The sequence below is a fragment of the Neopsephotus bourkii genome, unplaced genomic scaffold (genome assembly GCF_033783945.1).
Source record: "Neopsephotus bourkii isolate Nb327-2 ecotype Australia unplaced genomic scaffold, CSIRO-AGI_Nbou_v1 NB_1767, whole genome shotgun sequence".
Lineage (NCBI taxonomy): Eukaryota > Metazoa > Chordata > Aves > Psittaciformes > Psittacidae > Neopsephotus > Neopsephotus bourkii.
Window position 1 is genome coordinate 8,132,548 of NW_026902241.1, and position 18,194 is coordinate 8,150,741.

An 18,194-nucleotide genomic window follows, 5' to 3' on the forward strand; every position below is an offset into this window, starting at 1 on the left:
TTCTAACAATGGATGGTATACAAATCCCAGAGAGCCAGCAGAACCATAATGATAGAGAAGAACAGCACTACTCTGCTAAAATAAAGTCCATCTACTAGACTTTGTTGCCTATGACAATGGCTAGGAACAGCTTATTATAAAAAAAGATGAAGCAACTACACTGTATGAAAAGGAGGTAGAGCACAGACTACAGATACATGGAGTATACTTACTCCAGTATGTCCTCAGAGCAATCAGATGCTTATGAATTCTCTCAGCTGGAGACTGCATCAGGATCATAGTATGTAACAACTCTTGATGAAGTATTTCTTCCTTGGAACGTGTCTAATCACTTTTTGAACCCATTTACATTTTTAACATCTAAAATAGCTCATACTAATGAGCTCACAATTTAGGCATGGCTTGTGTGAAAAGGGACGTCCTGTTGTTTCAAATCTGTAGCCAATCCATTTTGCAGGGTGCCTTTCAGTTCTGCTGCCATGAAATAGGTAAATCTCTCAACTGTCTTCATTGTGACAATCATAATTATAAAACTTCACAGCTCAGTTTTTTTGCAGAAAGAAGAATCACCCTCAGTTTGCTAGCAGTATCAAAGAAGTTGTAACAGTGTAAAGATAACAATCAAGACAGGCTTTTAAAGAGGTAATATTGCTATCAGGAGTGGAGGTCTTTTTGTGGCTGAATTGAACTGGATGCTCTGGTCTGTGAAAAAAATTCAGACCCTGCTAACCACAGCAACAAGAGCCCTACAAAATAGCACGAGACCTACAGACACTAAATGACCATCCTCAAATGTCATATATTTAGTTCAATAGATGTAAATGTCTGCATGGAATTTATATAGAACACAAACTCAACATTACTGTTGAGAAAAGATTATTCTTTAAACAACTAGTCCTTTTTTAGCTTTTCAGTCCTGATGGTTAAAGAAGACCAGTCCTACAAATAAAATTTATACCTGTTATTTACTCAACACCAGTTGACACCAGTTTTATAACCTATTATGATTTCCCACAAAAACTTACACTTAAGCTTTAAGAGTTCCACAGAAGAGAAAAAGATCCATCCCTCTCAGATCCAGAGAAGATTATAATCTCCTCCTGTGACCGATAGTCACTCATTTAACTCATATTTTCTAAATGATTAAAAAATACTTAAATATAATTAAACACAGTGTGCTGCTACCTGAATATATTCTCCAATGACAAAGTCAGGTTAAATGACTCCCCCAGCCCTCACACATTGCTAGTCAAACAGTTCATTGTCCGCCTGGCTGCCCTGAGAAAACTGGTGCATTATCCCATATTGGATCAACAAAAAGATCTATGTTAAGAAAATATTTACTTTCTTGCTTGTTTTTTGAGATTTCAGAAATACAGATTTTAGACTTCTACACATCTGGTCATCTTTGCTCGTCTATGTATCCTGAGAAGGTGACATTAACTGTACAGAGCATCTGACCTTCACAATAATTGCACATTTCTACAATGACTTAACAATGTTTCCTGTTGGGTTGTATTTGGCTGAACTATCTATCTGATGCTAAGCTCTAATGGCTGTTTTTTTTCACTATATTCTCAGCATTGCTCCTTAAGCTGCACTAGCTAATTCAGGCTAAGCTTAAAGTATCAGAGGAAATAGGGCTGGAGACCGGGCTTGAACATCGCTATTATCCAATTAACTGTTTGCACCCACAGCATGGCTTGCACCTTGCCAATTTGCACTTTCCAAAAACAACATTTGGGCTCATATGAGAGTACTAGCACTCTGACCAGGACCATTACAGGAGGTAGTTTGGAAGCAACATCCTATTTGGGATGAAGGCAAACTAGTTTAGCCTTGTAAATGCGATTCGTATCATGCAACTTGGCCTGAGAGGCAAAGATCAGTCAAAATTTATTTTTATCCAAATGCTTTGTTCTTCAATTACTCAGCTTTATGAGATTATTTTGAGCCTCTATGCATCTGGCTTTAATTTCCAGTACATCTGAAACTTTATCACAGGATCATAGAACCGTTTAGGTTGGAAAAGACCTTTAAGATCATCAAGTCCAACTGTTAACCCAGCACTGACAAGTCCACCACTAAACCATGTCCCCAGGTTCCACATCCACATGTCCACTCCACCACTTTCCTAGGCAGCCTTTTGGTGAAGAAATGTTTTCTAATATCCAATTTGAACTTCCTCTCATGCAGCTTGAGACCCTTTCCTCTTGTCCTATTGCTTGTTACTTGGAAAAAGAGACCAACCCCCACCTCACTACAACCTCCTTTCAGGTAGCTGTAGATAGTGACAAGGTCCCCCAAGCCTTCTTTTCTCCAGGCTAAACAATCCCAGTTCCCTTAGTTGTTCCTCTCAAGACTTGCGATCAAGCCCTGTGGAGAAGAACTTGGGGGTGTTGGTTGATGAGAAAATGAAAATGAGCTGGCTTTAGTGGGCACTCACAGCCCAGAAAGCCAACCGTATCCTGGGCTGCATCAAAAGAAGCGTGACCAGCAGGTCGAAGGAGGTGATCCTGCCCCTCTACTCTGCTCTCGTGAGACCTCACCTGGAGTATTGTGTGCAGTTCTTGTGTCCTCAACATAAAAAGGACATGGAACTGTTGGAACAAGTCCAGAGGAGGGCCACGAGGATGATCAGGGGACTGGAGCACATCCTGCATGAAGACAGGCTGAGAAAGCTGGGGCTGTTCAGCCTGGAGAAGAGAAGGCTGCATGAAGACCTCATAGCAGCCTTCCAGTATCTGAAGGGGGCCTACAAGGATGCTGGAGAGGGACTCTTCATTAGGGACTGTAGTGATAGGACAAGGGATAATGGGCTGAAACTTAAACAGGGGAAGTTTAGACTGGATAAAAGGAAGAAGTTCTTTACTGTAAGGGTGGTGAGGCACTGGAATGGATTGTGAAGGAAGCTGTGAATGCTCCATCCCTGGCAGTGTTCAAGGCCAGGTTGGACAGAGCCTTGGGAGAGATGGCTTAGTGTGAGGTGTCTCTGCCCATGGCAGGGGTTGGTACTATATGATCTTAAGGTCCTTTCCCACCCTAACTATATTATGATTCTATGATTCTAACTCTCTCCTAAGCTGGCTCTTTTCTTATTAACTGAAGGAAAACAATAATAACCCCACTGACCTGAACACACACAAAAGAAACAACCATACTTGGACAATCATACTGACTTTCAAGAAATAATGCAGCAATCAAGTAACTTTTAAAAGCAATGACACAACAGTCTGCCCAGAAGTCAGCTCCAAAATTATTCTGTACCTGTGATGGATGCATGCCATTTTCATCATCTTGACTAAAATGGCATTCCTATGTAAAGCTCTAGCACAGTTCGGGAAGTGCCATCAGTTAACAAGTCTGTCTCTGAAATACGGATACACTAACAAACTTCAAGACACATAAAAAATGGCAAACTGTAAAATACCCAATACAGAAGTCTACAAATCAGTTTTTATCTCTGCAGAAGAAAGGACTGTATCAAATCAGGTCTACGCAGCCAAGCCCCCAGATATTATTGCAACTGTCTTGAGAAAAACACAAAAAAGACAACTTTTATCCATCTGGATATTATGCCAGGAAAGTAGCACCTGTCAGTATCTTAATAGTTACATTGGTTCAGACCAACAAGACCACCTAGCCCATCACTTTGTCTCCAACTGGCCACTAGCAAATGCTGAGGGAAGAGGAAGAACACGACAAGTAATTATGCCACTTACACTAGGGCGAATGGGACTGGAGGATTCATCCTTTTTGTCTTATTTCAAGAAAAAAAATCTTCAAGGTAGGCATCAAAATATGTAAGTAGTGGAGTTTGGTAATCAGAAGCATGAACAGCTGCTGCAACAGTATGTATGGTGCAAGTCATGCATTACCAAAATCATTCCCACATTCACTCTAGCTTTTTGCCAAGTATTTGCTGCCTACTTGGATATCACAAACACAAGCAAAGCAGGGCTGCATCAGAATTAAACAGCATGTCTGCAGCACCAATAAAATATTAAGACAGTCTAACTATAAATCAAGGAATTCATTAACATGCTGCCATATTGGTTCCTCTCACCTAGGTTGGGAAGATGTCAGAACTGCAGCAAGCTGTAGAGTATCACTCCAGCTTCTGAGTATCCTTCATCTACAGCGCTACAGCTACTACACTACAGAACAGATATTTTAATAATCTCAGCTAAAGCACAAACAACATTCCTCTACACAGCATCATTTAAAGTCAGGAATGGATTACCTATTTCAAAAACTAAATAAAGGAATAGGTATGATTTACTGTGGAAATATATACTTCAGTATTGCTTAACAATAAGTAGAGACATACTCCCTAAATAGAAACACACACCAACCTCTCTCCAAAACTCACTACTTTCTCCCCTACAGGAAGGTATCAAACTTTAAAGCACATTATGCCAATATCTTAATATCTGAAAATGCAATACCACAAAAGAGCAATTTCCAGTTTATTTGGAACTCTTTTTTTTACACCTTCATGACGCAGATTAGCACAATTTTTCTTTTAGTATTAACCTTGAAGGACTAGTAAACTAATTCTCTCTCTGTATACAAAGTCTGGGTATGACAAAGTTTTTTGCCACAGATCCTACTCCTCCAATCCATAAAGCCATCCCGTGCACCAAAACTGACTGCCATCTTTGTCCACTTCTAGGGCATATAGTAGAAAGGAGAGGGAAAAAAGGTGAAAGCTAAATGGCTGAGCTAAAGGACAGAATTGCGGCTTAATCTGAGTTTCAAACCCACGCACGGTTATCACATTTGCTTCACAAGAAATAAAACAAGAATGAGATAAATGCACGATTTTCTCATGGTGTAAATAACTAATGAAGAACTACATTTTATACAGCAGTCAGCCAGACTGCTTACATTAATTCCGTAAGAGTAGCAATGAACGCATCCAGATTTGTTGTGTAATGATAAACAAAAAAGAAGTACTTTGAATGATCATACATGTCCTTTAACTGAAAAAAAAACAAATACACCCATTTAATCATTTGGATCATGCTACCAATAGCCTATCTATCAAATAAGTATTTAATGGACAGGAAATTGATGGATACAGGCAAGAGTAACAGGAAAAATCAACAGTCCATAAAATAGTGTATGTAAAATTACCTCAAAAGTAATTTCATGTGTTTTCAGTTTCAACAAGTCATGTACGGAAATATCAGAAAATGCTAAATATTTTGGTCATATTACACAATATGTTCTCTTCTTGCCTGAATGCACAGTAGGTTACAGCATGGTATTACATTATGAAGGCAGTAAATGGAAATACTAGTGTATCAGGATGGCAATATCTTGGACTTACAGTAAGACCATTTTAAAGCCCAGGAAAAATTATGTTATGTCTTCTTGAGGACTAGACATCCTGAATAAACATTACAGCAATATCACACTAACATTATATTAAGCAATTATTTTCTATTTTCTACACTTTTTAAAAACAGGTCAGTTATCAAATTTTGGGTTCCTGTAAATGCAGGATGTCCGCTGCACTTAACAGAGTAACTTCTGACTTTGTATAAACAGTGCCATATTGCGTACCAAATGTATCACAGTATCACAGTATCACAGTAGGTTAGAGATTGGAAGGGACCTCAAAAGATCATCTAGTCCAATCCCCCTGCCGGAGCAGGAACACCTAGATAAGGTTACACAGGAACGTGTCCAGGCGGGTCTTGAATGTCTCCAAAGAAGGAGATTCCACAACCCCCCTGGGCAGCCTGTTCCAGTGTTCCGTCACCCTCACTGAGAAGAAGTTTCTTCTCAGGTTTAAGTGGAACCTCTTGTGCTCCAATTTGTACCCATTACCCCTTGTCCTTTCATTGTTTGCCACTGAGAAGAGTCTGGCTCCATCCTCGTGACACTCCGCCTTTATATATTTATATACACTAATAAGGTCACCCCTCAATCTCCTCTTCTCCAAACTATAGAGACCCAGCTCCCTCAGTCTTTCCTCATAAGGGAGATGCTCCACTCCCTTAATCATCTTAGTTGCCCTGCGCTGGACTCTCTCCAGCAGGTCCCTGTCCTTTTTAAACTGAGGGGCCCAGAACTGGACACAATATTCCAGATGAGGTCTCACCAGGGCAGAGTAGAGGGGAAGGAGGACCTCTCTTGACCTACTAACCACCCCCCTTCTAATACAACCCAGGATGCCATTGGCCTTCTTGGCCACAAGGGCACAGTGTCGGCTCATGGTCACCCTGTCGTCCACCAGGACCCCCAGGTCCCTCTCCCCTACACTGCTCTCTAACAGGTCGTTCCCCAATCTATACTGGAACCTGGGGTTGTTCCTGCCCAGATGCAGGACTCTACACTTTCCCTTGTTATATTTCATCAAGTTATTCCCCGCCCAGCTCTCCAGCCTGTCCAGGTCTCTCTGGATGGCAGCACAGCCTTCTGGCGTGTCGGCCACCCCTCCCAGCTTAGTGTCATAAATGTACTATTCTATATACAATTTTCCATTTTAAAACTTTAAAAAATAGTATTTAAGAATTACTTAACAAGAGCATTTTTATGATAGCAAAGCACCTTAAGTCCCCACTATACATGACTTTAAATGGTTTTGGCACATATTGCTGGAATAATGGATAAGGCTGTTGTGATGCATCCAGACTCAGCACTAATTAAGCACATGATAATGCACTTTGATGAACATGAGGGCCATCCCCTTAAGGAAGTGATAACTTTGCTCCCACAGACCAAGAGGGGATACACGCAGCTTTCCCTTAGAAACTCTCTGCCAACAGTTTGTCCTGTCTTCCTATAAAAAAAAAAAAACACTAAAAAATTAATGAAATTCACTATTGGCAGTGCAAAAGATGTGTGTATCACTTATAATCAATGTGCTTAGCCTCTTCTTATTGTTGTGGCTGTGAAGTTTCAAATAATATAATTAAGATCTTTAAATATTTTTCTGAGAAATTTGTTGGGAGATGAGGATCTACCCAGCAGAGCCCAAAACTTCCATAATCTTATGGCTCTTGCTACATCTGTTCTTTTTGCTTGAATGATATGAAAAAGGACAAACAGAGGACATCATCTGAGTTTTGTGAGTATTCTTTCTAAGCATCTGGAAAAGATCTCCTTCTGGCAGATTAACTCTTAAAGTCCATTGAAAAAAAATCACCTTTTATCTAGCGGTACCTTTAACGAATATTTAAAGCAAGATCACACATCTTATCGGTCTAACTTACACCAGCACCTGAAGAAAGATTAGAGAATAAGCAAAGACACTTTTTACTGTGTCTTTATTAAGAGGTTTTTCTCACCTATAAACTTCATACACCATCCCATAAGGACATAATGCATGAAGTACAGACCAAACCTCAGACTACAAGTAGTAGGCTTAATGTGTAGACAAGTTTCTTCATCAGCTAATACGTAAAAGACTTTGAAGAAGACTTAAAATTAACCCAGAAGTATCTTTTCTGTTTCTTTTATCAAGACATCTTCTTACTTGGTTAACTTTTGCTTGCTAAAGCCAATCAAAAATAACTTTCTTTGCATGAGAAGCAGTCCAGTTTGTGCTCCAGCTTCATTCAGAGAGTCCTGCATAACTCAGCTATGATCTGGATATGAAAATAATTAAAACTCAAGCGTTAGTTTAGTACAAATAGTGTTGTTTAGAAATGCTTTGCACAACAATACAAGGCCTGGGTATGTTCTGAGCATGTATGTAATTGGTAGAATATAGTCAGGGGTCAAAAAGTGCATATCCAGATATCAGTATGAGCAACATTCTTTCCCAGTGCTGCCTTTGCACATTTTCTCCAATACACAAAAAATAAAACAAAACAAAACAAAACAAAAAAAACCACACCAAAACCACCACCACCACAACAACAAAAAATAAAAATAAATAAAGAAATAGATAAATAAATAGATTTTATAATCGCAGGTAGATCACCATTAACTTGTCATCAGTGATTTTCAATCTAACATTTACTGTGATAACACAAGATATATCTTGTCCAATGACATACTGCATGATATTTTGGGATCTATTTATACCTTAAACATTGGAGTATTTACTGATTGCCTTTTTCAACACTTTGAGCCATAAAAAACCCAAACAAAACAAAATCCATTTAAAGTAAGTATTTCAGTAAATCTCAGTCACAGAGAAATTTTACTTCATTTAAGAAGATATTTCAGCTTATGTTCATGCTAATGAAATTCAGATAAACTACCCTAGCTGCAGGCCCATTGACTTTTGGCTGAAGAGTCCACACAGCTGGATGCCTGTAAATCAGGCAGGACACAATTTCTGCATATAGGTTAATTACTGTTCTGCGTCACCAATGTATAAGAGTACAGACACTAAGCCAGAGATCTCAAAACAGCACTTTGCCTGCCTGGCAACTGTCTAATAAAAACAAAGCTTATTTTCCTGTCTGTATCATGTTGCATAATGTGAACATTTGTAAAGTAGACTACACCAAAGTAAGAGGGATAAAGGGAAAATTACACCCCTATGGATGTAAAGAGACTTAGGATAAATGTTCACTTTAAGTCACCACAGATCTATGGTGACATCAGAAGAATCAGTTCCATCTTCTCATTTCCAACTGACACCATTACTCAGACAGCAGGATTTGTACATACATAACATGAACTAAGTGCATCATCTAATAAGTTTCTTTCTTAAAAATACTTTATTCTGACAAATAAAGATGTTTTGTTATCAGACGTATTTTATATAACTGTAGACTTTGTCTTTCTACAAGAAAATCACAGATAAGGCTAATCAGTATCCTTTTCATTCTATAAACTAAATGAATTTAAATTATTCTTTTTCACTTTGCAAGTGTAGTTTTAAACCTAGTTCTGCTTATTTTCATCTAGAAATACACCACTAAGAAAACCACATTTGCATAACTACTTTTACTGTGATAAATATGGCCACCTTAAAGATCAATGTCAGAAAAAGGGAAGCAGCAGGGAAGGCGAAGACCCACTTCATGATAACAGATACAAAGCTGAAGGATAATGATAGCATGATTATTGCTTGACACTTTTAATCCAAAAGTTTGGGGAGAGTTAGCCATAAAACAGAAGTTTAAAGTTTAATAAAAGAATGGACAAATCACACCACTGCAGCTATTCAGTGAAGTTAAAACTTTAGGAAGACAATGGTCAGCCATTACTTTGCTCTTATAGTCGGCTCAAAAAATTTCATGAGCACTTTCACAAAAATGTGTTTTCAGGTCACCCACCCTCTTCCTCACAAAAAGGGTAAACTTTGAGCAAATGATAATAAATATCACTTAACAATATAAGCTGCTTGAAGCCAAAATGTTATCCAAAGCATTCATTTATTTTTAGCATCAAGATCCTTGACCCAGACTATAAACTATTTCAAACCAGCAATGACTTCTTGTAGTGATTTCAAGCATCTTAAAGAAAATTATAATTTTCACAGGAACACAGTTCTTTAAAATAAGTACTATTTGTTTCGTGTAACATCAAAGTATTTCTTCTCTTCTGTCTACTAAAAGTACTGTCATGACTTATTCACTCAATTTGTAACACTCTTTTTCTGATTGCATTTGTGGATTATAATGACAGACATCCTGCAGTGCTGCAGTTTGTAAACTGCAAAGAAAGTAGTAAACAAGTGGTCTATTGCTACATAACATTACTCTCCAATCAGGTAACCTCTTTAGTCAGTACCACCAAAAATCTGCCTCAAAATAGTCTTTATTGTCCCTGATCACCAATTTCTTTTTCTGTAATTCTGCAGAAAACACTCTGTTATATCCAAGGAAGTAGACACAGCTCCTCTATTTCAAATGAGAATTATCACCAGAACTTAAACCCCAAGCACCTTAGAAGTCAGGCACAGAGCAATGCATTCACAGAGTAAAACCAGTATTTCTTTCATCACCTTCTTAATAATCTACTCCTTTGCATTTTTCCTGGTACATTCCACGTCATTGTTAGAATTGCATGAATGTTATGTCTGCACACAATCTCACAAAATTTACAGTCATTGTCAACCCAGGCCAACTCATAAGGAACAGTTATCTGAGCATGTAAGTGAGGAATTATACCTAAAGCAACCCAACAGAAATACCTCCAAAATTTGGCATGTTGCTTTACAGCCTGTGTATCAATGTTCGGATCTAAACTGACTTAATACGTGTTTTGAGATGGTACATCCAGTATGTTACTGAGGCTTACATTCTGCACATACTGCACAATTTAAATCCAAAACTTAACAATTTTAGATCCAAGACAACCAAATTAAGTTATCAAAACATATGAATGTAACAGGTATTACAGGTTGGTGGAATAGTATTTGCAACTCAAAATGGGTAAACTGAACCTCCACAATGAATACCAGTATATTGCAAAATAGAAATGCCAGAAGGCTGAAAATATTGAATGAAATTGTTAATCTATTTGGCCTTTCAAAAAATATTAGAACCTGCCATAAAAATTATAACAGTGTAGTTTTACCAAAACTAGGTTTTCCTTTTTAAAATCTAAAAGTAAGAACTGAGCTGGTAAAAGCTAAATATTAACTGCAAAGAAAAAGGACTTACCTTCCTGTCTGTTATTTTTCCTTTTTAGCCATTTTTCTACAGTTTCCGCACTAACACTTTCCGAGACAAACTCATCCAGTACCTGGGGGTGAAGAGAAAGATATGCCTTCACTTTTTCATCTGTTAAACCTGAAAGAGAGAATATTAATTGATTACATTATTGGTATTAAATTCTTCACATGAAAAAGTACCTGTATGTCAGTAACAACCAGACAGAACAATATCTAATCAAAAAACGGAGATGTCATTCAGAAAATAGTAGAAGCAGATCATATCCATGCAAGATACTCTGTACAAAAAAAGTCCTCTGCAGTAGACATAAACACTACCTGGGAGAAACAGCCAAGAAGAAATATACTACTATGATTCTAACGTATTTATTTCCAAAATATGCAAGATAATGTATTGGTAAAGAAATTGGGTAGAAGTATATAGAAGTGAACTGGTATTTCTCGTAGAGCATCAAATTCAATGTTCTCATGGCAAGTGGCAGCAGAAGCAACAAAACTCTTATGCAGCACTGAAATAAAGTGCAGTGTTTAAATACTGGAGTTACTTAAGTAACTTTAGAAATATAAATTACTTTCACATGCATGACCCTGTTGCCTTAGTAATTTGAGTTATTGAGGTAAAAGTAATTGCAGATTAAAGGCCTTTACAATATCTGCAATAAAAATTCCAGTACAAATTTTGGAAAAAGAGGAAAGATTCAAAATCTCAGATCATAACACTCCATAAATAAATTACAAATTCATACAACTACAATCTGATCATAGAATAGCTAGCGTTGGAAAGGACCTTAATATCATCTAGCTCCGACCCGCCTGCCATGGGCAGGGATGTTGCCCAAGGCTCTGTCCAACCTTGCCTTGAACACTGCCAGGGTTGGGGCAGCCACAACCTGTTCCTTGGGCAACCTGTCCCAGTGCCTCACAACCCTCACAGTAAGGAATTTCTTCCTTATATCTAACCTGAACTTCCTTTGTTTAAAGTGGAAGCCATTACCCCTTGTCCTATCGCTACAGTCCCTGATAAAGAGTCCCTCTCCTGTGTCCTTGTAGGCCCCTTCAGATATCATACTCCTCACAAATACCCTGAACAAAACCACTGGCCACACGGAAGTGAACCCAAGAGTGCCAAGGGTTTCAGGAGACAGGAAAGAAGCACACCTGTCCTGTGGGACTAAGCTCCAGGCTGCCACAGAGGGACCAGGTATCAGAATAGAAAAGCCTTAATGAGATCTGAGGGAAAGAGGGGTAACACAACTGTAATGACTAAATACACCTCCTCTTGTGTAGTGTATATAAACATAATTATAAATTCTCTACAGAAAGCAGCATAGGTTCAGCAGAACAGAAACTTCCATCTGAGTAACACTGACCTCTTTTGGAGAGTATTTGTGATATAAAATAAGATCACTTTTCCTATTTTATGCTTCGTGCAGTATCAGAACATGCTGAAAACAGCAATGGTGTAATTTAAATGCTAGTCAATGACTGTAACCTTTATAATGTCTTACAAATGTTTATTATGAAAGCCTTCAGGAAGCAGTAACGGAACACAAGCCAACAACTCCCACCTGCAGAGCACCAACCACATATGCCATTCTCCCCACACCAGCTGCACCACATCATTCCCACCACATCAGCCCCCACCAGCTCAAACCTGGTCTAATATATTCTTTCTCTTAATCCACATAGGCAGCAGCTCCTGGTGGATATTATAGCCTTAAATAACAATTTTCCCACTTACAGGCAAGAATCTCCAAATCTGGATCCCTTTGACTTAAAAAAAGCTAAGTGAGCATCCTGATTTTCATTAGTAAAGGTGGAAAGTTTCTCCCTAAATTGGTAAGAGCAGGAGATAATCAGTAAGCAGGGCAAAAACAAACAAATCCCCACTACTTTGATTGCCTAACCTGAGGTGATAGTTTGTAAACTTAAATCATAAGGCATCTATAAAAAAGTACATGTGCCACACAAACAAAGATTTTTCAGCCAATACAGGTATCAAGTCACATACGGACAACCCAAGACTAATTAATGTAACTTTGTAATTTGCTCAACTAAAAGATGTAAGCAAGTCTAATTTCGTACCTACAGAAACTGAAAACGAGTTTGGAGAGTCATTCATAAAGAACATAATGTTCTGAAGATTTACCAGAGTTAACCATCAGAAAGTCATTAAAATGTATCTACTTTTTAAGTTCTGCATGAAAAAAAGATCAATACAGCTTGGTCACACAATGCCTGCTACTTCCAGATTGACTTTAGACTGCAAACACACTTTTTTTTTTTTTTCCATGAAGAAACTAGGAATTAAAAAGTTAGTAAAATCAGCAACTGAAATTCTGCAGGGGCTGATCTGTGTTCTCAGTGAAAATAGTTTTAACTTTCTTATGTACGCAGTCTGCATTCTTTGACTTCAATTTACATACTTCCTGGATTCAAACCTTTCTGGGTTGTGTGCTTTGTAATACGCACATCAAAATTCAATGAAAAGATAATCTGAAGTAAGACTTCAATTTCCATGCCATGAGTTTAATTTCCATTCCATACATCCTGCAATTTCAGCAACTTCAGGATGAAAACTCTGCTTTAACATTATAGAGTCATAGAATCATAGAACAGTTAGGGTTGGAAAGGACCTTAAGATCATCCAGTTCCAACCCCCCTGCCATGGGCAGGGACACCTCCCACCAAACCATATCACCCAAGGCTTTGTCCAACCCGGCCTTGAGCAATACCAGGGATGGATCATTCACAACTTCCCTGGGCAACCTATTCCAGTGCCTCACCACCCTAACAGGAAAGAATTTCTTCCTTATATCTAATCTAAACTTCCCCTGTTTCAGTTTTAACCCGTTACCCCTTGTCCTATCACTACAGTCCCTAATGAAGAGTCCCTCCCCAGCATCCCTATAGGCCCCCTTCAGGTACTAGAAGGCTGTTATGAGGTCTCCACGCAGCCTTCTCTTCTCCACGCTCAACAGCCCCAACTTTCTCAGCCTATCTTCATATGGGAGGTGCTCCAGTCCCCTGATCATCCTCATGGCCTCCTCTGGACTTGTTCCAACAGTTCCATGTCCTTTTTATGTTCAGGACACCAGAACTGCACACAATGCTCCAAGTGAGGTCTCACGAGAGCAGAATAAAGGGGCAGGATCACCTCCTTTGACCTGCTGGTCACGCTCCTTTTGATACAGCCCAGGATACGGTTGGTTTTCTGGGCTGCAAGCGCACACTGAAGCTGGCTCATGTTCATTTTCGCATCGACCAACACCCCCAAGTCCTTCTCCGCAGGGCTGATCTGAATCTCTTCTCTGCCCAACCTGTAGCTGTGCCTGGGATTACTTCGACCCAGGTATAGGACCTTGCACTTGGCATGGTTAAACTTCATGAGGTTGGCATCAGCCCACCTCACAAGCATGTCAAAGTCCCTCTGGATGGCATTCCTTCCCTCCGGCGTATCAACCAAACCACACAGCTTGGTGTCATTGGCAAACTTGCTGAGGGTGCACTCAATCCCACTGTCCATGTCAGCGACAAAGATGTTGAACAAGACTAGTCCCAACACCAATCCCAAGGATCGGGAAAAGTGATTCATGGAGCTGATACATTAAATCCTACAACGGTCTTTAAGTTACCCTCCTTTATTTCATTAAATTTAGCTGTGCAGATGTGCTTTTTTAATGTCAGATTTGCAGATAGAAGCAAGCAGGAGAGGACTTACAACTATATTTGCAGAGTTGAAAAGGAATAACTTCAACATATTTTCTACATAGGTTAAGGCAGAGTCGTCCATTCTTCTAAGTGCTAGTCTACTGTGTTGAAAAATACAACTATAGACACAAAACCCACAACCAAAACCAGCAAGAACACATCATAAATTCACAAAATTTAATGTTAAGAAAAAGTGCCGTTATTAGAAAGTAGCCTTTTGAAGAAGCTTAAACGCTTTGTGGCTTAAATATATTATGGTGAAAGTGGAAACAGAGCTTTTCAAGAAATGCTGGGGTTTATGCAAGTGTTTCACCTTACTATCTTTTTGTTTATTTCATTTATTATAGGCTTGGATGATATAAAATAGGCAAAATTCAATCCAAAACAGAGGGCAGAAGGCATCCTGTGCCCCTAGTAGCACCCAAGAGGCAAATCTTTGACTAGCAAAAGGCATTTTACTGCCAGCGAGAACCACCCCTGTGGCAGGACACTCTTTCTGGGCTGTTCAGCGTGGGAAGCATGAATCAAATAATAAAAAAGAAACAATCATATTTACTTACAGTATTTCTATAAACTGATGCATTGGCATACTCTACCAAATAAACAATAGCCCTGTTTTTCCATGCTGCATATGCCTGAGGCTTAAGCTTTTAATCTGATTTGGCATAGCTCATGAGAGTCTACCAAAATTTTGGTTTTGTGTTTTATGGTTGGAGTTTGGTTTTTTTTGGTGGTGGTGGTGGTAGTGTTTTTTTTTTTCTTTTAAATAACTCCTTGGCTTTCAGTAGAGCATGTATGAGAGTGTTTAGGAGGGGTATGAGTTTGGGTTTCTTTCTGTACAGATACTACAGGAAATAGTTTCTTTTTCACTGAAATTAATAGAAGGATTAGATAAAGACAGAATTACATGTGGATTTCTCACCTTTCTTATTTTTGTAAACCAACTATAGAAAATACAAATATTTTTACTAAATATCACAATCCAGTAATTTCAACATAAACTAGAAACCCCACCATTTGTGATATTCTGTTTCAACAAGTAACTAACTTTTCAGTGGTCCTGTGATTGAAAACAAGTTTCATTTCACTCAGGGTGAAGAAGAAAGAAGCTTTTATCTGAAGATAATTTAGCAAGTTTAGTAGAGCTGCTTGAAGAGGAATAGTTACTCGTGTAGTTTACGAACCATCACAGTGTATCGGACTAGATCATTGGTGCTTCAAAAGCATAACTACGCAGACTATTCTTGTTGGTATTTATACTAAAAGCCAAACAAAACCAAAAACCCCAGCACCACCACCACCTTCCAATGTATCTCTATTTCTGTGTGTCATACAAAGCCAGTGTGAGTATTGCAGGCTGCCAGATTTAATGATTGCCTGTCCTGCTCAAGCCTGGATTCCCCTTTTGATCTACTGGTAAAGGTTTTGTTTCAAGAGCTCCAACATTTCATTAGTGATAACATCAGCAGAATCTTAAAAGAGATCAACTGAATTCACAGAGCAATCTCCCACTGCCCAGTGTAAGTAAGCAAACAGCTTTGTAGTCAAAAACACTCTGTAGCACTAAAAAATACTAATTACTCATACTAAAAATACTGATACCCAGAATATTAGGGAACTGCTGTTGGAGCTCAGCATACTGTGCAAGCATGTAATTTTGCAGGTACTGGCACAAATACTTTTCAAGAAGCCTCAAATGAGTGATGACAGTTTTCAAAGGAAATGTATCTTTGAACAACCAATAAAGAATAGAGCATAAAAGTGACACAGCTTATGGAATAGTAAGACTGATGTAATAAATGTGTTCATATTCACTCTGTTGATTACCACAACCCTCATAATGTCTATGTTAGGGTTTAGGAGAGACAGAAACTGTAAACACTGTCACAGTCTTACATGCTGCTGTCTTCTTGAAACACCGGCAAAACATGCTTTTGGAAAATAACTTAGTATCAACACTTCATTAAAAAAAAAAAAAAAAAAAAAAAAGCATAAATCACTGTTACTTCTATCTTAATGGGGAAACTTCTTTTTGAGCAGATGTGACAAAGTATACTAAACTCAGCATCTTAGAAACTCACTTTACTGGTTTAAATTGTAACGGCACTGCAAGGCAACACTGTGGGCTTGTCTACACCAGTAAACTGAGTATGTCTAAGGTTGTTCATTGACCTGAAACCAGGTGGCTCATAATTTCCTCCACCTTTATTGTTGAGCTCTTTTGACTTCCGACTATAAAAATGAAGGAAACTGGAAAAGGAACACATGCTGACTGCCTGCTGGGAACCACTCCTGGCCCTCTGCAGAGCAACATCCTGGACTTTCTTGGAACATCCCAAGCTGGCTTTGGCCAATGCCCTGACAAGAACCATTCTGACAATGCAACAGTATAGCTAAAAAACCTAATTCAGTACATAAGAATGCTCCTTCACACTGCTTATTTACTATCCTAGATATAGCATAGCTGAATTCAAAAATAAACTAAGACACAAAACCTCCTTCAAATATCAATTATCAGTAATTATTCCGTGCCTTTGAGCCTGTCTCCAACAGCATTCTTTTTCACAGGAAAAAAAAAAAAAAGGCAAAAAATCACTTACAAGTTATATTTTTGCTTTCAGATTTTTTGGTGCCTAAAATATTTAAAACATTTCTTAGATATTAGATAACCTGTGTAGTACTGAATCAATTAATGGCTCCACTCCCTGACTCTTAATCCATGTCATATTGCACTCTCCTCTGAGAATAGCTTCACTGAGCTCAGTATAAAGCAGAACTGACTGTCAATGAGCTGAAAAGAATTGAAGCCTAGAGCTATGTTTAAAAATCTGCTCCATTTAGCAACATGAGTCAGTCACATCATTAGCAATTCTTGTAATTTTTTCATTAGCGTTGTGGTATTGTGCCTTTTTTCTCAAACCATTATAACTTAATCAAACCTCATGATTAGGCAAGAATTTTAGTTTTCACCCAAAGTTTCTGGTTCCCAGGCTGGGGGCACATGGGGAAGCAAAGGAGAATGGACAAAAATTCATGAGCCAGCCTAATACTTATGGAGGCTCAGCACTGTATCCCAGAACAACTTACACTGTAAAAGACTGCAGTCATTGCTTTCCTCAAACCCCTAGAAATAGGGTTTGATGCATATAACATGCCTTTCACCCAGCTGGATAGGATCCAATGCTTTGAATACACATTGTAAGGGTATACATGGGTCAATATAAGCAATCGGATGGATTTTATGTATCAAGAAAGCTTTTCTTGAAGAGGAAAGGAAACAGCTATAAATACTAAACATTTTGTATCTGTTAACATTTAAACAATAAGACATAAATTTTAAAAATAATAAGGAAAAAACCAACAAACAACTGGCTTGTTTGGCTTTAATAAGCAACTCTTCCCTGAAATTAGAGGGGCCACAGAGCCACAGCAAATATGAGCAATCATAATCTCGTTAAGTAACAATATATTGCACCACACAAAAAATCTGCAAGTTGGAGAAGGGAGGAAAGGAGGTCACGATGATACACTCTTTACAGATAAGGTATTACCTGAAACAGAAAACACCCTTACCTCAAAGACAAGTGAAAAAAAAGTATAATAGTAAAATCAGTTTCCTCATCTGGCATATCAAAATGATAAGGAAAGATGTGGCACACATCCTTAAAATCAGCACTAGGAAATTAATATCATACTTGTACAAAAAAAAAAAATAATCCTTAAAAATATCTGAAAGTAATCCAGAAGAGCTAATTTGAACACAACTTTGCCCATGTTCTCCTTTATTTAAAGTTGTCTGGCCCCATCTCCTTCTTACACAAATACCACCTCTCTGTATCTTTCTACAAAACCTTATAAATTATATTTGTAGTTATTTGCAAAAGCATTCAAG

General features: G+C 38.4%; 1 protein-coding gene across 7 annotated transcripts in view; it reads right to left on the reverse strand.

Moving 5' to 3' along the window:
- The window catches only part of PDE10A (phosphodiesterase 10A), a 369,055-nt gene that overhangs the window by 90,363 nt on the left and 260,498 nt on the right, over positions 1 to 18,194 (reverse strand). For all 7 annotated transcript variants that reach the window (XM_061378676.1, XM_061378678.1, XM_061378677.1 and 4 more), the window contains one exon: positions 10,581 to 10,709. In XM_061378676.1, coding sequence (XP_061234660.1) covers positions 10,581 to 10,709 — 129 coding nt within the window. The remainder of the gene's footprint in view (positions 1 to 10,580; positions 10,710 to 18,194) is intronic.